The sequence below is a fragment of the Zychaea mexicana genome (assembly GCF_025766255.1).
Source record: "Zychaea mexicana strain RSA 1403 chromosome Unknown BDB00scaffold_157, whole genome shotgun sequence".
Classification (NCBI taxonomy): Eukaryota; Fungi; Mucoromycota; class Mucoromycetes; order Mucorales; family Lichtheimiaceae; genus Zychaea; species Zychaea mexicana.
In genome coordinates this window covers 65,279-89,490 of record NW_026516820.1, presented here as the reverse complement: position 1 = coordinate 89,490, position 24,212 = coordinate 65,279, and the positions used below count along the sequence as shown (strand labels likewise).

The following is a 24,212-nucleotide window of genomic DNA, read 5'->3' as shown; positions in this document are numbered from 1 at the left end:
TGTTATTGGGAGGTGTAGGTTCCTTTGGAACTGAGGCTTGTGGAGACCAAGGGAGAGCAACCTCTCCTTTGAGGAACGAAGGATTCATATACAAGCCGGTCATTTGCAAGCAACAATAAATAAATGTGTCTTCTTCTGTCTTTGTGTACAATAAGTTTATTAATTTCGTTTCTACTCTCTTGAAGAAGTGTTTGTAACTATCCTGAGCATGGGCTGATCAATTGACTATTATGATAAATGCTTTTCGAGGAGCAGCTTGCTGCAGAAAACGAGACCAGCCTCTCTATGAAAGAAAATTATGAATTGTGCATTTACCGGTGTGGTTCCGTGAACAGAGCGATCCATTCAGTGATTATACAACCAGAAGTGCGATCTCTGGCGTGCCGGTGGAGATTCTTTTTATGTAAAAGAGCTTTAAAAAGGCGCCATCCATCATCATCATCAATTATCGAAGAACGTATCATAGTAAAAAAGCTGTTCGACGAGTGCCAATATCTGCAAATGCATGTGTCACTGTTGCTCATATACAACTGTAATAGTAACGGCGTTGATACTTGAGGCATGGTCCTAAACTGTGATAATATACGCTATACCTATGAGAACCTTGCTTTTGATTAATGGCACAGCAAGACGTAAATGCTTCATTTGATAGTACACATTGTATATACATGCACATGATTTAGAAACACCTTTGAAGTCTGATTTGATATAGGTAGCACCGTCTATCGTATATTCCACACGAATGATAAAAGAGCTTGGCGGAGGAGCACAGCGCCAAGATTCACCCGAACTTACAATCGAGTCTATGCTGTATAATTGACGTTCATCTTTTCTTACTTTATGACGATCACTGAAAAGCTGAAATCATATAGTATCGGCCATCGGCTCGTATTACCACTGTTTTTTGTGGGGTAAGAAAAACTAGATAGCTGTTTAAGGTGTGGCTGTAGTAAGAAAAAGTATTGATTTGCGAGGGCACCTCTCTCGTTCCTTACTATGTAGCGTGTTTGCCAGTGGCACTCAGTCCATTCCATCAGCAACCGTGTTTTACTTTGCACTATTGCTTCATTATACCCGCAAGCAATGGCTCAATGTCTTTATCGCTTTCGTCGTGAATGTCTTGTCTTTATGGATCTCCATTCTAGGTGTACCAGACGGTCTTGAAAGTGAGAAACGATTCCAGCGTCCGTGGTTGACGTTAGGTAAGGATATTTTTTAACCGTTGCCATTGAAGCAAAGAAACGATCAGCAAACTATTTTTTTTACTAAATAAGAGCCACTGTTATGGGTAAATGCACTTCATTCAAGTGGTTGCGTTAGGTGCTGGTATCAACGTGTGCGTTCCAGTCGCAGCTGACTTCCTTGCTAGTCACCAGCAGGATCGTGTCGCTGTACGCGTGTTGGTTTTTCCGCTTTTATTTACAGGCGTCTGGCTTGCCCTTTTTGGCCATTTGATGGGCGCTGGCGATATCCTCACATACTCCAACAGTATCATTACTGGCTTCCCAGACATTGTACAGGCTGCAGTGTGGTTTGCTGGACGACCCGCTGTGGACTTTTTGCTCGCGTTATTTGCCACGATCGTCCAAGAGTTCGGCCGAACTTCCGAAAAGCCGGCGTTCAGCAATAATGCCGACAACGACGGTGATGAAGAACAACAGCTTGTAACGCATCCTATCACTACCGCCACCACCGAGAAGGGATGGCTTTGGCATCCTGCCATCTGGTATGCTGCTTTACTCTCCCTACTATCCATTATTGGGGGCTGGCAAATCAATATCAATCGAGGCTCGCTCTTCCAGGTCGCGTATCCTGACTATGTGCCTGAAACCGTTCCTGTCGGCTGCGTGATTGGTCCAAGTTTGCTAAACCAGCAGCAGCAAACAGAACATGATCGATGGTTAAATCGATCCACAAGTCTTGCTAATGTAGGTCTTTGTATATATATTTTTTGCGGAAGTAGGGGTGAAACGACACCTCAGTGTAACCTATCGTAAAATACTCATGCAAAATTTCATTTATTGATTAAACTACAGGCAGGAGCCAAATTGATCGTATGGTCCGAGGAAACGGGATCCGCGAGCAGTCCAAAGGAAGAAGCTGATCTGCTTGAAAAGGCCCGAGATCTTGCCCTGGAAAAACAAGTGTATCTTGCTCTTACTTATGACAAGGACGACGAAACCAACATTTTGGAGAACAAGTTGGTTCTAGTAACGCCAAAGGGTGAAATTGCCATTAATTACAATAAGGCCCATCCCGTACCATTCGTTGTATGTGTACACAATATTATTGGGTTTACTACTATCGGTACAAATAGCTTTACTAATGACTCTAAATTACCTTACTGCATAATAGGAGCCACAACCGGCGAAAAAAGAAGAAATCCAATACGTGGATACGCCAGAGTTCGGACGTGTCGGTGCTGCAATCTGCTTTGATTACAACTTTCCGTGGTATATCCGTCAAGCGAGTAGACATAATGTTGATGTAATGCTGCAGGCATCATGGACATGGGGTATTTAAATATTACTTGCTCTTCTAAAAAAACACGTTAAAGCGGTAAAAGCATTATATTTAAAGAGCAACGCCACTGAATATAAACTATAGGCCCTATAGGAACGTATCACGCAAATAGCAACAGCTTACGAGCAGTAGAAAACGGAATCACTGTGCTCCGCTGTGGATCGCAAAGCTTGTCCGGTGTTTTTGAACCTACATTGAACGGCATCTTTTCTCAGCAAGTAGCTGTTACGAACGATGCAGAGTATCTATTCTATTTACCCATCCAGAAGCGCAGCAAGACTTTGTATGGCTTTACAGGAGATTTGTTTGGATTTTCATGTTTAGCTTTAGGATCGGCAGCGACACTCTATCTTATCTATGATGCTGTTGTGAAATATCGCCGGGGCGGTCAAATCCAAGTGTAGCTACTATCTTTACAAGTAGAAGTAAAAGAGACTCCTTTAACACACATTACTGAACAACCAAGCATATCAACCATTGGTCACCCAGATGTCATACTATATGCGTTAGTACATGATTATGCTCAATACTATCAATAATTGCTGTTGTTGTACTGAAATAGCATGACCTTCGTGCGAGACTGTAAACGACTCATTCTGTTAAGCAGATATTGTTTGATTCTTGATGTGTTATATGATAATATTCACGATGATGTTTTCAGTGTTTTTCTTTATATATTTTCGTATTAGGTTTAATGTTATGAAAAGCTGTTATCATCATGTTTGGGTCCCCGATCTTTCTCGTTGTCGTTTAAAATATAAACTGCTGAAAAATAAACATTTGCTACGACAGCAATGTTAAACGTAATCTACTTTTGTTTCCTACATACAGTAAACAGTGTGACAAGTTTCGCAAAAATGGCGTCGAGTGGTAGTAGGTTGAGACAGTACCATTCGTACAAATCCTGGCTAGTCATCTGAATAGAGAAACACGAGAATGTTCGTTTTTGATTGCTCCTGGAGCCAGTTGTCTCATGCAATCATTGATAGCTGGAACTACTGACGCTTATCCCGTTTGTCCTTCATCATGAGATGGAATTGTTGTTTAACTAGCTCTCCATAACACAATCCGAGATGTGCAACCAGGCAATATATATCTGCTATTCTAGGCTCAACTTGTAATAGCTTCTACATCCTAGCCGCGCTTCTCCATGCCTGACTCACAGCGGGCTTGTTATTTTCTTTACCACACCAATTCTTCACTCTCCAGTTTCGTTTAATCTTCGATTGTATTAGCGGCTTTACTGGTTATAAACCTAGTACATGCAGTGTCAATCTGACCAGGTACAGGGTCGACGTATCCGTCACGTATACTATAGTACCATTACCGACTATTGTTAATCGAAAATCTGCCGTTATCTATATTTTGCACAGCAATAAGCAGTTTATATCGATGCTTTCAATTATTTTATTCGGATTGTATGGAACGTGTCTGGCAGTATATATTCAATTCACGTTTGCTGTTTTAAAATTCAACTTTCGTTTAAAACTTGTGTCAGAAGCAAATCGTTCTTCAATGGTAATCTTGGGATAAATATGTTCATCTTTGCACTATTGATCTAAATTTTCAATATTTTTTGCACCCAACCTGTCGAGTCTTGCTGATGGAAACAGACATGTAGCCGATAGCAATCAGTAACAATAGACAAGAGAAAAGAAGTCTCATTTTAATTTTAATATTTTCGAAATTTCTCACCATGTTTAAGTCTAAGGATGACTTTTAGCTTATTATACAGCCATATATTTGATTAGGCTCGCAAGTATGTAGATACAGATTAAGCAGAAAAGTAACGAACGAAGCTCGACGATGCATAGCAAAGATGATTTCATGAAAACATTGGAACAAAGACGCGAGTTCAAGTAGAAACTAGCGATCCTGTCTTGCCAGGGTTCCTCAATGCATCACAAAGTCGATAAGACTTAATGAGAATTGATGTAATTGAGTGGTCGTATTGGGGTTCTAATATTCGGAAGGCTTTGGAATGGAAGAAAGGAAAAGAAATTACTGTAGAATGAGTTTGCTAGCAGAAAAGAAGGGGATAGTTATGTAGGTATGGCATGAAACAGGCTAAACAGCAAGTTGTTTATACACTGTAGCAGCAGCGACAGATCCATTGATTTTGATTTGGAAGAATGTACGTGGGTGGGAGGAATAGTGATTTCTTCTCCCCACACTGATTATGCAAGTAGACCGACTCATTCATTGGTCGGGACATAGTTTCCATCGAGAGGGTTCCACTTTGGGCTTTTTGAAACAGCGTCACAAACTTTCAGTGATTGAAAAAATGCAGCAGCAGCTGTGCTGCTGCGTAGTCGTTGTATTGAAGCTTTCCCTTTTTTTTAAAAACATGGCAAAGCATCATCCCGATTTGATCTTTTGCCGAAAACAACCTGGCATTGCCATTGGTCGTTTATGTGACAAGTGTGATGGCAAGTGTGTCATTTGTGACAGGTATATTTCATTTATTTTCTAGTTCTGATTCTCACAAAGAGAAAAGAAGTGCTTAACGCAACCAATTTTTCTGTTGTTAATATATAGTTACGTACGTCCCGCTACGTTGGTGCGCATTTGCGACGAGTGCAATTTCGGTAAGCTATACAATTACTCTCTCTCTCTCTAAAAAGAACTATAAAGAAAAAAAGTTACTGTGCGTTGTCTCTTACAAATTCTGATTAACGCTGGCATTCATTCTTCTAATAGGTTCTTTCCAGGGCCGATGTGTCATTTGTGGCGCTCCAGGCGTCTCCGATGCATACTATTGTGTTGGCTGTACTCGTTTAGAAAAGGATCGTGAAGGATGTCCAAAAATTATAAATCTGGGATCCTCAAAAACAGGTGAGTTTTTCCTTCTCAATGTGGAGCGTTGATGCTGGTGCTGATTGTATGATTAATACGCGACGAAAAAAAAACCAACCAATGTAATTTACTAAAACGATTACTTGAACTTTTAGATTTGTTTTACGAGAGGAAAAAGTTTGGTTTCAAAGGGAAACAATAACCTTGGTTGTCCGGCAGTTCTTGCAGCTTTCTTTTCCGCCTTTGCAACTTACCTTCTTGTTGTAATTGATGGGATCTTGAGCTGCTGGACACACCACGCATATATACGAAAACGTCCAATTTATACACGCAAAACTCACCAACATGCATTTTTCTTTTACTGTTACTTTCTCTGCTGTAAATATAACACACACGCTCCAAAAAAAGCAATGCATTTTTATTCCATAACAATATATGCTTGTAGATCTGCTTTTTTATCTCGCGTTTACATGCAAAAATGTAGTGTTTATCCCCCGCCAACCCTCGTAAACTCAACCGATTATCATGCAAAATGAGAAAAAAAAACAAGTAACTGTACTTTATTTAGAGAACATTCAAAAACAAGAAGCATGTATTAAAGTAATTAGTGTAAAAAGAAGAGGATGCTATCTGTGGTGGAAGGATCTGGCATAACATGAAATTGATCGAGTGTGCGGATGTGAATCGGTGTAGGTGCTGGTTCGCTTGTTCGATGAGTGTTAAGCGAGTTTTATAGGAAAGAGGTCGGGGGTGGGGGGAGACGGGCTATATAGATACATAATATATATAAGGATATAGAAGAATGAGCATATAGGTTTAAGCATGGCCTACAGCAGCTGCAACAGCCGCAGACAAAGATACAGAATGGTAAATCTCGTCCTTGCGTGCCGGTATAAACGCGGGCTGATGAGACGGATCCGCAATGGCACCCAAAAACGCATTCAACTGGTCCTCAGCGGCTGCCAAAGTCAAGGGCGCCGCTGTAGAAGCTATAGCAGCAGCAGCTGCTGAACGACGATGGTGACGTAATAGATGATAAGCAGAACAATTTAGTGTACGTCGTGATGGATAGCGTTCCAAGAGTGAGGTATCACGATCCAATGCTAAATACATGGTGGATCCAAGGCCATCCATGGATACAACGTCCAGATTGCCACCCCAATGGCTCGCCATAGTTTTAGCTGCACGCCAGCCGCTCCATACATGCCATTCAGCGTCCTCAAGCATATCAAGATCGTCGCGTAAAGTAGTGGATTCAGTTCGGCTTAGAACAGACGGACATGATGGGATCCCTAATGGATCACGTGGAATGTCATGTTTTAAATCGCTAGGTAATAACGGTGCTGGACTCTGCAGACGAAATCCGATGCTTGTTGGTCCACCGAAAATGTCCAACTGTATGGAATCGAGTGGGCTGTTATTTCTACGTTGGAACGCACGATCGAATAGCGCTTTCCATGGGCTATTACTGCTGTGATGCTGCTGTTGTTCGTATTGTTGTTGAAGCATACGCGCGCGTAAGGTAATCATGGTAGATTCAAACAACATGCGATGCAGCACGTGGGGCATAAAAGTCAGGGAAAGGTTGGGCTGTTCTTGGATTGAAATGGTTGGAGCGTCCCGGCCTAGACAGGAGGCACAGACCTGGCGTGCATCTTGCACCGCCTGCATGGCAATTTCAGCTGGTTTCACTGTCTGTACGCGACCTTCTGCTGCTGCTGCTGCTGTTGCTGTTGCTGTTGCTGCTGCTTCTGCTGTTACTGCTGATGACCCAGCGGTGCCACTCTTAATAGATCCTTCTCCTGTTTCGGAGGCGAATACTGACGGTGTGGACCATAATAAATGTTGATCTATCAAAATGGATTTGCATAATGTTTATTTCTTGTGAGTATAGTCCTGCAATTTTCTTTGAAGGGGGTGATGATGGAACAGGGGTGCCATATACGGCCACCAAAGAGCAAAGGAAAAGAAAGGGGGTGGTGGTGGTGGATGTACTGTACACGTTTGAACATCAACAGGAACAAAAGAAAAGGAAAGGGAGAGCGCCAGTGGACTTATGATGGACATATGGACCTAGTGTCCTCCTCCTTCATCCCCCACATTTTTTTTTTGAAATTTTTGCCAAGAGAATATACCCCATTTAAGGGGTGGACATATAAGAAAGAAAGAAAGAAAGAAAAAGAGAGTAGCTAACTTACCAGTGAGGAATTGAATGCCGAGGCCGACAGTGTTGATGTGTTCCATTAATGCATTGTTTTTGGTATGGACGAGAGCGTATCTCATACGGATCAAGCTAGCTGCTTGACGTTGGCGCAATTTACGGATCAGATCATTAAAAGCACGGTCTGATGTCGAGCGCAACGAAGGGTGCAAAAGCGTACACATGTCGTGCAGGTATCGGTGAGCGACATGGCGAATCATGGGCGTTTGAAGTTGGTCGGGAGACAGGGTGGAGAGTAAGCGTAGCATGTGGCTGTAACGGATCGGCAATTCGTCGCATAAGAATGACTGGGTGGTGACTGATGGCTGTTGTTGTTGCGGCTGTTTGTTGCTAATATTACTACTAAAATGATGAATGGACAAGGAGGGAGTTAAAAAGACTAGTAACTTAAAATAGATGGTAGATAACTAATCAACATGTCAAAGAAGTATAGCTTACTTTATGCTGTTGGTAACACCATTAATGTTTATGGAAAACTGCGATAACTAATGTTGTTGTTGTTGTTAAGTAAAAAATCAGGGATTAGCTTCTTTTGGTAGGTTTGTCAACATGCAAGGCACAAGCAGCCAAAATTTTATGTACCGAAAGCCTTGTTTCTTGGGATGCCCATAAGCTGGCTAAAAGGCGACGCGGTAATACGTTGATGATTTGTGATTGAAGTGGCATCGTCCAATGAGTTATTATTATTTTTGAAGAGTAGATATAGATAGGTGCTTATTAAGGATCACGTAGAAAGATTAAGTGTAAGAGAAAGAGAAGGAAAAGACGAAAGAAAGAGAAAGATAGGGGACTTTTTTTTATCCGTTCGTTGTTGCTGAAGTTCTTCTTCTTTAGTAAAGTCGTGTTATAAATGATTATGATATAGCCATGCGAGATTGAAAAAAGGGGTCCTGTTGTTGCTGTTGTTGTTGTTATTATTAAAGGTGAAAAGGGCTAGAGACGAAGAGGAAGAGAACGGGTCTTCACTTGTCAAACCGGATATTGCGTAATGTATAAAAGCCCAGGCAAAAGAAGCAATAAAACCCCTCGATCGTACTTGGAATTACACTATCTTGCTCTTTTTATATATGTCTGTAAAGTGTAATATGTACGAGCAGGTACGGATTCCGTGTGTGTGTGTGTGTTTATATTGAGCAGCGAGCGGCAGAAGGAACTTCTTTGGCTTCTATACAGAAAACTCTAGTGGAGTGGAGTGTGAGTGGGCGCTTGCTATTTCAAGGATCAAATTCTTTGATCCAAACCGTGTGTTTCCCCTAAAAAAGAAAAAAAGAAGGCTAAAAAGGTTCATCAGACCCAAATAGCGGCATGCAAGAGATCAATATGCCGACGGTCTCTGCCATAAATGCTACTGTAGTTGTTGTTGTTGCTGATGATAATGTTGAACCAGGATGGACCTTGTCATCGCTGTTGCTGCTAGCTTCTGGGTGTACTACATTTACAGTGCATAATATGCAGTATGTATGGAAAATCTATACGATTTCATGGCCAGAACCTGAATACAGAGACGAAGAGAAAGGGGGGCCCTTGATTCTTGGCGCTTTATATTAAGGTTCGACATGCATTTTTTACCTCCCCATCCAATAGTTACTATGTTGGAATTAGCACATAATGCAGTGTATGTATGGATGTCGGATGTCGTCGTGGCCTGTATAGAAGAATAGAGGTCGATGTAACTGTATAAAAACAATGCAAGTATGTGCTATGTACATGACAGTCTTCTTTTACAACTTCTTTTTTATATACAAAAACATAACAAACGTACATGTACACATTGCTGTATGTACCATGCTAGTACTGCCCCCTGTAGTTTCATCGTAATATATATTTTCGTCATCCTGGTACATTTAAAACAGAAGAAGGGGAAAGAAATAGTGTCAGTAAGCCCACTTAGGGAGACTTACCGCTATTTTCAAATCGTTACTAGCAAATTGTGTGTACTACAGTGCGAGGCTTCCGTTACAAAAAGAAAAATGGTCTGTGCGTTGCTGTGCTACCGAGTTTCCCATAATCAAACAATATGTATGTCAATCAAAATAGCGTACTACCGTAATTAGTGTGTTTCTGATGCAAGATCAGCCCGCAAATTCGTTGCTATTTACTGCAATATAAGGACGACGATGCAATGGGTAATCTTCTAGAAAACAAGTCTTCTTTTCGACTTAACGAGGATGTTTACAATATCAATGTAGAACATGTGAGCTTACGCGGCGCACAATTTACTGACTCCTATACGCGATACCACTTACACTCGCACGTATTTAACTTGCAGTTATCGTGACAGAAGGACAGGATCGCTACATAAAGTCATTACTGGTACGCTTGTATGATAACAAACTCTGCTGTTTTAGATACACTGCATTCACTTGAGCAATTTTATTATGGAGCACAGACTGTATATTCATACTATGCACATTTATTCTTCCTTTACATTTTTCAAACGACACACATCATACAACAAGTTTTGCTACGGGCTCACCACCTAGCTTTAAGTATTGAATATGATACTGAGCATACAAGTACAGTAAGAGCCAATCTCTCCGGACTGCAACGCATATAGAATCTAAATTATTAGTGTATCTGCTGATTACTCCCAAAGGTATCTACTAGCAATATTTACGAACTTCAACAGTAGAGGAATGATTTTCTGTAGGTATACTGTCCACTTTCGCTACAGCTGTAAGCAGCGCTGATACAGTAACTCGATAGCAGCAACTACAGTAGCATTGTTAAAAGCAATTGATGGAGTGCACTTGGCTTACTACTAGAAATCGAGCACTTCTTGGGGATTATAGTCGATTTGAACTGCCCCCTGAGGCAAAAGTGGGGTGTCCGTAGCAAAAAGCATATAGAAAATGATAGGTAGTGGACATGTGTATCACTGCACCATACTATAGTAGAGCTTTTATCAGTGATAGTCAAACTTCGATATTTCAGAATAAGTAAATGTCTGTTCCTCTTATATTTTGATAGTGACCCGGTTTCACAAACTTTGGGCTTAGCTACCCAGTTCTGTACTGTACACCCAGCACCAGTGTTTAACATCATTAATGCTTTATGTTTTTTCACACAAAGTACAACACTTGTTTTTTTGCTTTTTTTTCCAGATACAAGGTTGTGCGCTCGTATTGTTGTCGTATATGTAAACAACTACAGTCCCTGCACCAATCTATAATCTTACGCTGTAAAACGTCTAAAGCATATAGATCCGAGGCAGACTTTAAAGCTTGTATATATCTAAAAGTCAAGGCTACGATATATAGAGGATGTATATCACATACGGGACAAAGCATTGAGTCAAACGAAACTTTTATGATCGACTTGGCTTCCCTTCTATACATCACCTGGATACCTTGTGCCGCCACCGAAACCAGCATTCATCCCTACTACTTGGCCCGTTTACACATCAGATATGAAGATCCGTCCGGGGCTATTCAGTAGAGGAAGAAAGATGACAGACAGCTGATCAAAGCAGAAAAAAAAAGCCCACCTGGCTGCTGTCGGGGGCGCACTGTGTATGGTCTGTAAGAACAGACACTGTATGATACTATGCAGTAGGTTCCAGCAAGTGCATAAATACTGCCTATGATATATAAATGCTTGAATGGACACTGTTAAGACTAGAAGCGAGAAACCATACAAGCAGGCCCATGTTGTTTTTATGCAAACATGACAATGTTAATCTTTTATAGTTTGTTTTACACATAGAACAATGTTGTTTATACAAGTAAGAGAGATATAGCCCATAAGAGAGAAAAGAGAGGGAGAGTTTCGTATGCAAGCATGGGTGGTTTTTTTAAGAAAGAAAAAAGAAGAAAGTACAGGCGCCGAGAGAAAGGAGGTAGGTAGATATGGTAGGTATGCAAAAGTAGAAAAGAAAAGAAGAAGAAAGAAAAAAAAGTAGGAAGAAGAGCTATATACCGTGAAAACTTTAGCCAATAAGCTCAAGTCAATATGTGTGTGTGTGTGTGTGAAAAAAAAGTATAAGTATGCATGGAATAGAGAGGTTGTGTGGAATATACGGACGGGGAGAGTGAGAGAGGGAGTGAGGGGAGCCCTATTTTAATTTGTTCCCGACATGGTAGTGAAAAGAAGTATGTGATGAGAAAATATAAGCATAATTATCGTTAGAATCGCAAAATGCTAGTGCCACCACCACCACCACCACCACCAGCCATCATGCCTTGCTGCTGTGGTGCTGGATGGTGTGCCGTCTGTGGCTGCATCGGTAACCCCATCATGCTCGTCACCGGTGCTTGGAAATGCTGCTGTTGTTGTTGCTGCTGCTGGTGTGAAGACGTATAAGGAGCCGGGGCTGATGAATGGATGGGTTGCGACGTAGGTGGTGGTGGTGGTGGTGGTGCACTAGCCCCTCCTCCTCCAGGTCGATCAGCAGGAGCATAGGGTTGTTGCTGTTGACCATACACTGGACGACCACCTGCTTGTGCTTGTGCTTGTGCTTGTGCTGCTGCTACTGCTGCTGCGGAGGGTCCCCCAACAGGACCACCACCATTACCAACCGACGCACTTGCAGGATGACGAACGACTTGTTGAGGCATCACTGTGGGTATCGATTTCTGCACGTTGGCAGCAGTGAATCCATTGCTCTGTGCAACCGGACAGTCCTTGTGTGCTAATAACAGCGTCTTCAAGTTGACTATTTCCTCTCGCATCGTTTCGGCTTGTACTTGAAGCTGTTCGTTTTCGTTGGAGAGCATTTCCACCTTTTGTTGCAGGTTGTTGAGCCATTGCTTCTTCCGTTGTCGACACTTGAGTGCGGCTAATTTCATGGAGGGGGGGGTTTGAGATTATTAGTAATCCTGCTGTGCCTTTCTCATTTCGACACCATGTATCACGCAATCTTTACCTATCCGGTTTCGTTCCAAAAAGTTCTTTCGCTTCTCCTCATCCTCGGCCGTCTTTTCTCGAGTACGCGCCTTCTTCTTGCCATTCGCTGTGCTATTACTCTTGCCATCATCATCGTCGTCGTCGTCGTCTTGGTCTGCTGCTGCAGCTGCTGCCTTTCGGCGAGTCCCTGCTTTGCTGCTCGACTCTCCTCCATCAGTGCTGTCTTTATCGGTATTAAATGACTGTTGTCGTTGTCGACGGGGTGACGCTCGTTGTTGTTGTTGTTGTCGTTGCTGTGGATGACCATTCTGTTGTTTGACAAACATGGCTGGACTGTTATTATAAGGTTGTGCTTGATGATTGGATTCTGTATAACCAGGTTGTTGTTGTTGTTGAATAAACGTCGTTTGTTGTTGTGGTTGTTGTTGTTGTTGTCGATCATTGACCATATAGGCCATGTCAGTCGGCTTTGTAGGGCCGGCCAGCATGGATGGCGAAAGGGGCCCTGTGCGCAAACTATCCCACGCAAACTGGTTTGTAACATCTTTGGGCAAGACGCCATTGCCAATGAGCGAGTGCGGGGCTGGACTCGTGATGGATGCCACTGGCGGCAAGACCGGTTTATTGGGTGTCTCCGGTTGGTTTTTGTCCTTGTCTTTGGTCGTGCTCGAAGTGGTGCTGCTGTTGTTTGGACTCTGGGCAACCACGGCTGCTGCGCCAGAGAAGCTCTGTTCGAATGGGTTTGGCTCTTGGTCCAGTTTTGAACTCGAATTCAGTGGCAGGACAGCCATGGGAGGGCTGTTTGAATTCATTTTCACCGGCACTTCTATATATATCATTTGATCAGATTCATCCTATCTCTCCCTCTCTCTCTCTCTTCAAGTGGGAAAAAACTTACCGGCTGAAGTGTCTGGCTGGCTACCACTGCTGCTGCTATTTTCGTCATTGTTCTTTTGTTGTTGCTGTTGCTGTTGCTGTTTTTGTTGTTGAGTATTGCCTGCCATTACTTTTATCTGCTTCTCGACTACAAGAGCAACATATGCAAATACAAATGATTTTTAGTTTTTTTTTTTTTTTTTTTTGTGGAATTTCCACATTTCGTCATCCCCACAAGGCGGGAACGAAAGCTAAAAAAAAGAGTGCCTGGCATGAGGCCCGTACCTTTTTTTTTATCGGTGGGATGAGGTGATATATTCTGTTTTTCTCGAATATTTGATTATTGTTTTTTCTTTGTTTCTCGCAAAGAGTTCTTTGTAAGGTATGCTAAAAGTGAAAGTAAGAGTAAGCGGGTTAATTTCGGAATGCTTCTTCTCTTTGATTCCCACCTGTGAATGACTATGCGGAAAGTTTAGTTTGATTTACCTTTCGCTAAGTGATGAGGCTTAGTCAAAATGAAAAAGGAATCGCTAAAACACTTTGAGAGAGGTACAAAAATTGAGTGTGTGCGTGTGTGTATGTTTGGTAAAGAAGTAAGAAGAAATAGAGGGAGGGAGAAGGGAAGGGAAGAAAAGAGAGAATACATTGCGTAGTGGTTGTGACACAATGACATCATGCAAATTGCCGTTTATGGCATCGGACTTTTGGGGTTCCCCCCCCTTCTCTTTCTCTGTGTGTGAACAATAGATAGGGGCTAGCAAAAACCCATACACTTCTGAGCAGTGGGAATGGAATTGAAGAAGAAGAAGCTTACTTTGTGTTTCAAATGCACTAGAGTGATGGTATGAGTGTGAGTGCTCTATGTACATGTTGTCTTGCTTCCATGCCTATCTTTTTCCATCTGGCCCATTTGGCGTCGGTGTTACAAATCCACCCACCCGTATCAGAAGGTCGATGTTTGGATGAACCTTTCTGTTCCAGTGAAAATGAGAAAAAGCTATGGGCTTAGCCGAAAAGCCCTCTTGTAGTTTTCCGGGAGGATTTGAAAGGTCCAAGTTGTTCTATATCAGTCACTTGTATATTCGAGAGAGATGGAGAGAATTTGGATGATGCCTGGAAAGAAAGGCGCAGAACGAATTTGAAATACAAGGCAGGATGTCCTATTACTTCTAGACTGTTCCAAGTCAATACACAAACAAGGCTTATTGCTCCCATTCTCGACAAGAGATAATTGAGGATATGTAGAAATGTCGCCATGGTGGGTGTTGACCAGCCTGTATACAGCGCTTTTAGTGCTGTTTTTGATGGTCGTTACACCTAATTTCGATCTGCTAAGAAAAAAGAGGGACAGCTGCCAGCGCATGCTTTGGTGTTGTGATTACTGCACCCCATTTCAGGGCAACCACTCCCAAAAAGAGGCATAAAGGCCATTACTTCCAAAACCTTCTATTCCACCCTTGCCCTTTTCCTAGAATCATGGGATAGGAGGACAAAAAGCCCAATGCACTCTCAGAAGACCCGCCACTCAATCTAACTTATCATTTTTACTTTGATGCCATGGTCATCAATCACTTCTTTTCTTGGTATTGATTGTCTTTGGGGCTCCCCCATTACTTGAAAAAAGTGGGCCCCACAATAAAAGGATCCGAGTCCATGCAGACGCACAGGCTGATCCGATGGCCGATCAGTTTACATAATGTCATCATTACCTCCCCCTTTTTTGGCGGGTTTTTAGTAGGGTAGATCACCTCATCCCATCGTCCGTGTTCTCGTTACACGCATACTCTGTACAAAAACCCGCTCTTTCGAAACAAGTGTAATGAAAGAATCATATATATTGTTAGTGTGTGGTTGTCAAACTGTGCTGCAAAAGTCATTGTTTTGATCAATAGGGTTACCATGCACATTTAGCAGTTTAGTAAACGCAAACAGCGGTATATAATCTCCAATGCAACATGATGTAATATTATCATTGCTACTGCATACTGCTAGGTACACATAATACATATTCGTTGTTTGTTTTAAGAGTTAGAGTCCGTTCTATGTACTACTTACATGTATGATCATCAATAAAAGTTTGTAAAAGATATCCTTATTATTGAAACCGAGGGGGCTGGTGGATTGTGGATGGTGTGATTAGTGGGAGGGGGGACAAAAAGAGGACGGTATGACCACGATCATCCACCTGTAAGCACAAACACCCGACACGCACTTACCATGTCTTTCACTAATTGATGTGGATCCCTCCCGAAATGAAACACATAGTGAATCCATATTGGGCCTACATCCTATATCTGGGCTTGAATTATACTCCGCGAAAATGGGCAAAAATGTTTGGTAGTAATCTGGTTTGGGCGCACTAGGTACGTCTACCCTTGCCAGGCTCAGCCAGCAACAACGTATGACCACCCCCAGTGGTCTAAGCTTAAGGTTTGACTAACCCATCCAACCACCCATGTGGTTTGGTATACTTGACATTGATACATAAGCAGCTACTCTCTTCTATCCTTTCCTCTATAAAAAGTTAAATCAGTACACCGATGCAAGCTTGCCTCTATTGATACCGTTACCTCCCTTGCTTTTTTTGAATTCTGGGCACTCGCTTGAAGGTCTGTGCGACCCCAATAACTTTGTTTTCACTCGCTGTTGAAAAGTGACCGTGTTGACTTTTAAGCTAGTGATCTTGACAGCAAAAGCAAAAGTGATTCAAACATGATAGGCAACGAACAACAAAACATTGCCGAAATAGCCAACCATATCACTGATGAATGGACGTAAACCACTTCTTGCAAAGGAAAGCAGTACATTACCCTGTTTCGGGCGGCTTGTTTTGATAATGGAACGTCGACTCAGAAATGATAGATCCTTTCATTATCACGCAACATCTTGAAAAGCACCTGACAAGGACATGACGAACCAGAGCTACAAGCAAGCACCATGCTGGCCGACCTTGTGGAGGTCTCTCACACATGCACAGTAAGTGCAAGGGCTGGAAATACATCACACTTTTCGGATGATCCACAAATGTAGCTTGGAAGGAGTACAGATGGTGAGAAAAAGATGAGAAGGCGTTTAATATGCTCGGCCACTAAATATATAGACTTGTCTGGACGTTGCCACTGATCTGTGGAAATACATAGCCTTCCTTCTCACTTTCTTCAAATAAATTGATCTTTTGTTGTTGTCTAAACTACAAAGGCTTGACCATTCTTCGTTTGATTTTGATATGTAACACATGATAGTTGGCTGACTGGCCCATGGCGTATATAACTCACACAGAAAACAATTGTCTTTTATATTATTCACCAAGAAAATATTTGCCGTCGGTAAGCAATTTCTACTCCTCCTCCGGAAGCCCTTCAATGATCGTCCTGCTACTGATGACACGTCGCAGATACAGAGAAAAGAAACAAGTGATTGGCAAATAGGAATATTTAGCAAGTATGATCATTCGCTCTTTAAAGGCATTCAAGCCAATCATTACAAGATTGCAACTCAATGTCCCACCTTCATCCTGAATTGCTTACGGTTTTTCCCGGCTGAAAACTTGAAGAACCATCTTGCATAATTGGGAGAAAACTCATTGTATAGTAGATCAGAATTAAGCATACTAGTTACAAACCCCAATATGCATTACATTGAGAGTCTGTTCGACAATCTGATAGGTTGTTCTCAGAAACTATATATGGTATACGCTGGTCTATGATTCGCTTTGCTGTCACGCCCAGTTACTTCAAGCCCGCAACGAACCCCACACACTCATATACACGCGACCCTATATACAACAGAGACATAGCATAACACGCGCACAAATATATCGTTTATCCACACAAATACAGTAGCAACGGCGTTAATACCCATAGTTCACGACGAACAATGATCATTCGGTCCTCTTTTCAATTAATATAACTCTTTCAAATATCTTCTTACTACTACAACCATTTTCTACCTTTTACCCCCACCATCATAATGCCTCCATCCACCTTTAATCCACGACGTCCGCCGTCAACGTCTTCAACACGGTTACCGCTTCACCATCAGCGGCACCACCACCATCCATACAAATCGTCAACAACAGCAACCGTAACCACCTTCGCATCGCGATTCCTTCATAAGCGATGGATACTTCGGCTCGTATTAGCAACTGGCTTCCTGTACTTTCTATGCCAACAATTCAGCTTATTTAGCACCTCCAACAGCATTACAGCAACCGGCAAGAAGCTGGACCTGACGTTTCCGGAATTAGCAGTGGCGAAACGCACCAAGCTAACGACGCAAGGTGACCGGATACCGAAAATTGTCCATTTCATACACGGCCTCAAGGGTCCTGATCCAACATTGGATTTAGCCCACTATATTGCCATCAAGGCAGCCCACGATGTGATCCAACCCGACACGATCTATCTTCATTATCACTATCAACCCACGGGTGAATTGTTTGAACGCGCCAAGCCCATGCTGACGTTGCGGCATGTTCCTCTCATTGATAACATATTTGGTCGTCCGGTGCAACATTTTGCGCACAGAGCGGATGTGGTTCGGTTAGAAGCGTTGAGAGAACTTGGTGGTATTTATTTTGATTTGGATCTGTTTGCACTCAAGTCAGTGGATCATTTATTGGATCAAGAGTTTGTCATGGGACAAGAAGGGAAAGGTAAGAATCTCTTTTGGTCAGGGTCGGATTGTAAAGGGGTTTCTAGGAAAGATCGATATGGTGACTTGGGGTTGGGGGATATGTTGGCTTGGGTCAAAAAGAAAGAAGAAAAGAAAACGATAATAACATTTGAAGGAATATATAAACTTAGATGGATTTGTCGGTCTGTGTAACGCCATGATGATGTCTCGACCCAACTCCCGATTCCTCCAACGGTACTACAACAGCTACAGGACGTTTGACATGAGCCAATGGAATTATCATTCGGTGGTGTTACCTGGCAAGCTAGCCCCACATTTTCCTGACGAGATCACTGTGTTGGGGTACAAGGCATTCTTTTGGCCGTTGTGGGACACGATTGGATTACGAACCATGTATTTGGAAAAATCCTATGACTTTGCCGAAAATCTGGGCACGCATATCTGGGAATCGCCTGCGAAAAAACATTTGATGCAAGACCTGACGGAGGAAACCGTCTTGAATGTCGACACTAGCTTGTATTGTAAAATTCGACCGTATTTATTGGATGGACGACCGGATCCACGGCAGGACGCGTGTAAGATTTTAGCACATACGGAACGGGCTGATCAATTAGGTAAAGTAGAAAATCAAATGAGGAAGCCAAAAATATGTGTGTAATTTGGGAGAATTCCTAAAAAAAAAAAGATTAACTGTAACTTTTATATGTATGTAAAAAAAAAAGTGGGACACTGGCCATTGCAGAAGGACGGCATTCCGGAAACGAATCCGATGCGAGCCGATGACGTATCTGGTAACCAAGTTTCTGGGTTGATCCGAAACGGCATCTATGGCAACGACGACGGAGTCCATTTAAACGGGGAGGACAGTTACATTTTCATGGGCTTGCCCACCAACACGTCCTTTCATACTTTAACGATCAGTTGGTGGATGAAGACACATAGTGACAAGGAAAATGGCACTGCTGTGGTGATCCAGACCGATCGAGCCAAAATCTATGTTCGAACAGAAGCACTTATACCCTCGATGGTGGCAACAACAAGACCCGCTACCTCCAATTCAAATAATGCAGTGGATCCAGTATCGCTCAGTTTAGCCACTGTGTTACTTGAAGATGACTGGTCATGGCGTGCGCAACCCGACATACTCGTTCATGCCAATCCATTTCCAGTCAACCAAGATGACAAATATCATCATTTTGTGCTGGTCATTGATAGTGATCCATCGTATGTATTGTCATCATCATCCAAAGACAAGAAAAAGCAACGCTTACAAGAAGACCAAGATCAAGAAGGAGAACAGCATGCACAAGCGCTGAAACATTCGCTTCATCCATCACTTGCTTTGTACATGGATGGCCACGCCATTGCCAGCAGCGCCAATTGGAAGGTCTTGAAAGCCTATGGTTCGTTTGTACGAGGCGTATGGTTTGGCTCGTCTGAACCAGAACATAGCAATTATCAAGATCCATGGGATACTTCGAATAGTTTGAAAGCTTCGTACCGGGATATTCAGATATGGGAAAGACCGTTGGCGGTGAAGGAAATACAACAGTTGGCGCCCATTTCGTTTTCCAATGCGCCTCATCAAGATGATAAAGTATCCTCTTTGTCGTCGACACAAGGCGGTTGGAAAGAGGAAGAAGAGGAAGATAAAGAAAAGGGTGGTTTGCAGGAGCAAGAGCAGGAACAGGAAGAAGAGGGAGAAGATATAGATCAGTTAGAAGACTAGTAAATCTTTTTTTAAATAGTTCGCATCATGTATAACGAATCAAAAAACGCATATTATTCCAACTACTTTTGTTATCATCATTTATTATCGACCCTTTCATGTCGTTCATATAAATATACATATACACAACACAGACAACCTTCTCTTTCTTTTCTTACCGTCTCCCCTTTTAAGCGTGTAATTGAATACAAAATCTCTTTTTTTATGGTAATAATATAAATGCACTTTATTTCAAATTGATAGAAACAAACTGGAGTAGTACGTTCTCATTTTTTTAAAATTATAGAAAGGAGAATTTGAGATAGACTAAAGCCATCAAACGTAATGTTTTTCTCGTTTTTTTTTGTCCGTTTTGTTTACTGTGATGTGTGTGTGTGTGTGTGTGTGAGTGTGTGTGGGTGTGTATTGTTAGGATGTGTAGTTGGTGGTGAGAAAGAATGCAAACAGTCTAGCCCTGGAACTTTTTGATCGTCAACATCTCATTCAGGAGCTCCTGAACCTTTTCATCGTCGATCTTGTGTGCAAGACTGAAATACAGAGTGTGCTTTTAGTCTGGTATGAACACTCCATGATGACATCCCTCTCTCTCTCTCTCACACTACATATATATATCTCACACACACATGGATATATACGCGCAGGGTGGAATGTATACATAACGATTTTACCTCGGCACGAGCGCTTTTGCTTCTTCAGCATCCTCACAGCACAGATTGGCAAGCTGGGCTACTTCAAATTGAGCCAAGTCATCTTTACCCAAGAGCCTATATCACATGTAAACTCCACGTCTTAGCAATCACTCCCCAAACACTGATCGTCGCTTAAAACAACTATAGTGTACGACTATACGAGGAAGAAGAAAGCAGATGATGATGATCCCTACTGTCTAATTTCGCGGACGGAGTCTCGGTTCGTGAATCGACTGAATGTGCGTACGTAATCCAGCGTTTTCGTAGTGATACTAGTTTATTTATTTAACTCGAGGCATTTCTTTTTATGCATCATGTTTTAGTCTAATCAAAAAGTATTTTTTTTAAAAATTTACCTTGTAGTAGGTCGATTTTCAGTACCCGTTTCTTTGGAGTCCTGTTGTGCTTCTAACAAGATTCGTACTTCAGAAATGTATAGACATTGCGAGTTTATGAATTCTAAAAACGATAAAAATGTAATGAGGGTTAGTTTTAACAATCGAACTCTTTTTTTTTTCTCTTGCATGGATCGTTGTTTTTTTATTGCTAACGACTGAAATTATTACCTTCGCCAAGACTCAATGTAGCTGCATCTTCGTTTTCTAATGCTCCACGTCGAAGATGTCTTTGTCCACTTGTCATTAGACCTGCGCAACGTATGAATAGCCTGGATCAGGCGAGGCAGCAGACTTTTTAAGCCACAAAATTTCTGCTGGGTTTCATTGTAAGGGTGTGATAGGTCACAATATCGTAAGAGTGTTGCTTTTCGACCGCTAAATTACGTTCGTCTAGGCAAACGCGAAGTAGCTCTAAGTGTAGTAAAATAAAAGTAGTATGTATCAGTAATACAAGCAGTGATTGTCTATAAATTATAGAAAGCTACAATTTCCGATATTAGTGCGGCGATAAACACGGTCAAATCATGATTGACGCGAGGAAAAGACACGGATTTTTAGTCAAATGAGTTCCTGTTTGTTATAAAAAAAATTCAATAGCCCGTATGTACAAAGCTTTGCGTATATTATAAAGAGAAGTGATTCGTAACTTTTTCAACCCATACAATTGATTCTTTCAATGTATATACACCGCCACCCTCCTGCTAAGATTCAGCCCTACTACTTTTCCTTTCCCTTCTTTTCAACACCGTAGCAACCATGATAAAAGCAATCAAGAAAGAGAAGGAAAGCCATCCCTGAAAACTTATAAGCAACACACTTGTGACATGCATTGAGCACTTTGCGAATGGGAATGACAGTATAACAGCTGGCAGCCACACATGTGCCGATGCTTATTAGCAATAGAAGTGGATGTGCAATAGTGAAAACCGGCATTTTGTTGCAGTACGGCCTCAGATCACAGAAAGTATAATCAACTAAGCAGGAATATCAATCGCAGTACTTTGTCAACAAAATTGAGAGCGAGAGAAAACACTCATGACAAGATAATTATAACAGTCCTGTTCTATTACCATGACAACGGTTAGTAGTCTATTACTGCTCCATGTGTCTAGCTTGTAGTCAACAATAGAGAGATAGATCACCGCCTGTTAGGATATGCTACATAAAACCATACATATTCCATCATTTAATACTTAATTGTCAAAATGGGAGCCACGGAAACTTGAGGTAGTTGGTCTGATACTACAGTACTAAATGCGAAAGTAAGTTGCTGTATTGTCATATATAGCATTGGCTGGGTACTGTGGCAAGAAAGTATGCAATGAGACGTACGATAGATAATGGTAACCACTGTATGTTGACATAGCGTTGTAGTCAAAACAATAGAGCAATTTCATCATTATCTTCGTCCCTCGTAATCAGGTTTGACATACGCATATTTGAAACATATGAAAGATATCAAGAGTCGCCTCTTTTACATATTTATGTTACAGCAATACCCAACAACTTGTGCATGATGATGCTTGATTATCAACAACGCATGACTCGGGCGACGGATAATATGTATTATCGAAAGTATGGTATGGATAAGCAGTAGAGACAATGATTGGGTCCTAAACAATCTTCGAATAGGACATAAGGCTGAGATCATTGACTCGCTCAATGTACCTCTTTTCTCTGTGTCTTTTTACACTCTACTTACTCCTTTTCGTTTCTGTTTCTTCTACACGATCTGTTTTTTATACTTGCCATGTATACTTTATTAACGTATTATTTCTATAAAAAAATATATAGAGAAGAATAACATTTTGTCACAGCATACCATCACAGGTTAGGGCTGTATGTACAGTAACTCGAAGCAACAACGATAAGTGTAGCTAGAAAGATATAATAGTGTTTGTGCTTGCGCGTTTGAAAAATCGAATAGATGTTTGCCATGACGTATCAAAAGCGCGCATGTCGTGTGCGCAGCTGCTCATCAATCTTTCTTTCTTTCCCTTAGTGGCAGGCTCTGCGGTAATTTGTTTGAACTTGGTTCGATCCATCCTCTCGCTATAGTATCTATCCCACGTTAGAGCAACAAAAGAACTGTGAGTATTATAGAAGCGAACTGGGGACGGATGAAGATCGAGGAATGTCGTGTTATATAAAAGGTAGCAGCTCTCCGACGAACCTATCTTTTTTCTCATTTTTGTTCTGATCGGGTGTTCGGCACGTCTCATTGTACGAGTGTGGGAGAGTGTAGTTGGATATGATATTGATTTAAATGTATGATTTGCGTGTGTGGTGTTGAGTAACAGCCTCTCATGATGTTCACCCTCGATATGTTAGTAGTGTATAGACACCTCCACGCTGGTCAAAATATTTGTTGCTCTATTATTGGCAACTCACTCCACCGAGTCCACCATGTCATCCAAGTGACTAAGACTGCTGCAGCAAAAAGCCAACCTGTCGAGTATCCCAACGGCAACAGCTGTCCATCCGCCTTGACGATGACATGCATGTCCCTTTTGCTTTTGCTTTTGCTTTGAATGGACCTGGAGGAAGTCGTCGATTCATATAAATATATCCTGCTTTCTTTTTTTGCAAAATATTTTTTATACCCCTCTTCTTTTACTCTCTTTCCTTTGCATTTTTTGTGTCGTTTAATAGCCTCCGTTTTCGTATCCATCTCATATGTTGCATTGCCTCATGCGAATGGCGTACTTCTCACCGCGGCAGCTTCTGACTGTACATCCTGTCTTTTAACATGTACCCCAGCCACGGGCCGAATATGCGCAAGTGGTCCCGGTTAAGTCGAGGAATGCTTTGCGTAAGTACTTGCTTTCACTCTCTGTGGGCGCATGTGATTTTACATAGAACGACTGAGTTTCCTTCTTTCTGGTGTTTTTGAGCTAGTTTTCTTCATCCCAATATATTAAACGTGCCTTTGTCGCCTGCGCGCCTTCGGTATTGAGCCTCTCCGCTTCGTTTTAGCGTCAGAAACTACGGAGCCTCGTCTCAGCGGCTCGTATTCGATGGAACGGCACTGAATGAAGAAGATAGAGTCGCTCTAATAAGCAACGAAAGTGACGCACTTTCCGAAAAGCTGTGGGGGATCGCTGCGGGAAACCTGTTCATCGACGAAGGCTGAACCATTCTGTCCCTCCGGTGATACCCAAAACAGGCTACTGAAATAGGCGGGCTCGAAATAACTCTGAGCTTCATGTTTACATGACTCAAATATAATTTAGGGATACAGGAACGAATCAGTTTGTGTCGCTAACTTCCAATAGAGCTCTTTGGTTGCCATGGCAAAACAAATTGGAGGTTGTCTAGCTGATAACCGGGAAACTTCACGAGGGGTTGCGGTTTTTCAGGGCACAAACAAAAGCACCGACTTGCCGCCAACTATTATCGTTGTTCCTGTGAAGAAACGAGGTATGGACAAAGTCGAGCAATAAAGCACCATATGAGCACAAGTACAGACAAGCACAAACACATGCAGCAAGCTATATAGT

The 24,212-nt window shown here is 42.0% G+C and overlaps 6 protein-coding genes across 6 annotated transcripts; 3 read left to right on the top strand and 3 right to left on the bottom strand.

The window, feature by feature from the left end:
• Nucleotides 1–1,127: 1,127 nt before the first annotated feature.
• On the top strand, nt 1,128–3,037 carry BDB00DRAFT_159118 (carbon-nitrogen hydrolase). Its single transcript, XM_053116281.1, has 6 exons — nt 1,128–1,202; nt 1,275–1,340; nt 1,845–1,928; nt 2,037–2,270; nt 2,356–2,515; nt 2,608–3,037. Exons 2-6 carry the CDS (start codon nt 1,293–1,295, stop codon nt 2,925–2,927), a joined length of 846 nt encoding a protein of 281 aa, XP_052973279.1. The 5' UTR covers nt 1,128–1,202; nt 1,275–1,292; the 3' UTR covers nt 2,928–3,037.
• A 1,800-nt stretch (nt 3,038–4,837) lies between these two features.
• Nucleotides 4,838–5,828, top strand: BDB00DRAFT_159039 (PHD finger-like domain-containing protein 5A). The gene is made up of 4 exons (XM_053116280.1): nt 4,838–4,974; nt 5,062–5,111; nt 5,224–5,358; nt 5,475–5,828. Exons 1-4 carry the CDS (start codon nt 4,871–4,873, stop codon nt 5,519–5,521), a joined length of 336 nt encoding a protein of 111 aa, XP_052973278.1. The 5' UTR covers nt 4,838–4,870; the 3' UTR covers nt 5,522–5,828.
• Nucleotides 5,829–6,135: 307 nt separating this feature from the next.
• On the bottom strand, nt 6,136–8,436 carry BDB00DRAFT_965588 (uncharacterized protein; the record flags this gene model as incomplete). The annotated part of the gene is made up of 4 exons (XM_053129785.1): nt 8,090–8,436; nt 7,518–7,860; nt 6,378–7,061; nt 6,136–6,323 (listed from the first exon to the last, which is right to left on the bottom strand). The coding sequence occupies exons 1-4, from the start codon at nt 8,204–8,206 to the stop codon at nt 6,136–6,138; spliced, it is 1,332 nt and encodes a 443-aa protein (XP_052973277.1). The 5' UTR covers nt 8,207–8,436.
• A 2,959-nt stretch (nt 8,437–11,395) lies between these two features.
• On the bottom strand, nt 11,396–13,609 carry BDB00DRAFT_158976 (uncharacterized protein). Its single transcript, XM_053116279.1, has 4 exons — nt 13,547–13,609; nt 13,284–13,409; nt 12,405–13,211; nt 11,396–12,317 (listed from the first exon to the last, which is right to left on the bottom strand). Exons 2-4 carry the CDS (start codon nt 13,387–13,389, stop codon nt 11,665–11,667), a joined length of 1,566 nt encoding a protein of 521 aa, XP_052973276.1. The 5' UTR covers nt 13,390–13,409; nt 13,547–13,609; the 3' UTR covers nt 11,396–11,664.
• A 3,351-nt stretch (nt 13,610–16,960) lies between these two features.
• Nucleotides 16,961–19,818, top strand: BDB00DRAFT_158872 (uncharacterized protein). Its single transcript, XM_053116278.1, has 3 exons — nt 16,961–17,915; nt 18,067–18,510; nt 18,619–19,818. The coding sequence occupies exons 1-3, from the start codon at nt 17,231–17,233 to the stop codon at nt 19,623–19,625; spliced, it is 2,136 nt and encodes a 711-aa protein (XP_052973275.1). The 5' UTR covers nt 16,961–17,230; the 3' UTR covers nt 19,626–19,818.
• A 1-nt stretch (nt 19,819) lies between these two features.
• Nucleotides 19,820–21,066, bottom strand: BDB00DRAFT_158825 (HRDC-like protein). The gene is made up of 4 exons (XM_053116277.1): nt 20,881–21,066; nt 20,671–20,773; nt 20,509–20,586; nt 19,820–20,389 (listed from the first exon to the last, which is right to left on the bottom strand). Exons 1-4 carry the CDS (start codon nt 20,954–20,956, stop codon nt 20,290–20,292), a joined length of 357 nt encoding a protein of 118 aa, XP_052973274.1. The 5' UTR covers nt 20,957–21,066; the 3' UTR covers nt 19,820–20,289.
• Between the last annotated feature and the right edge of the window lie 3,146 nt (nt 21,067–24,212).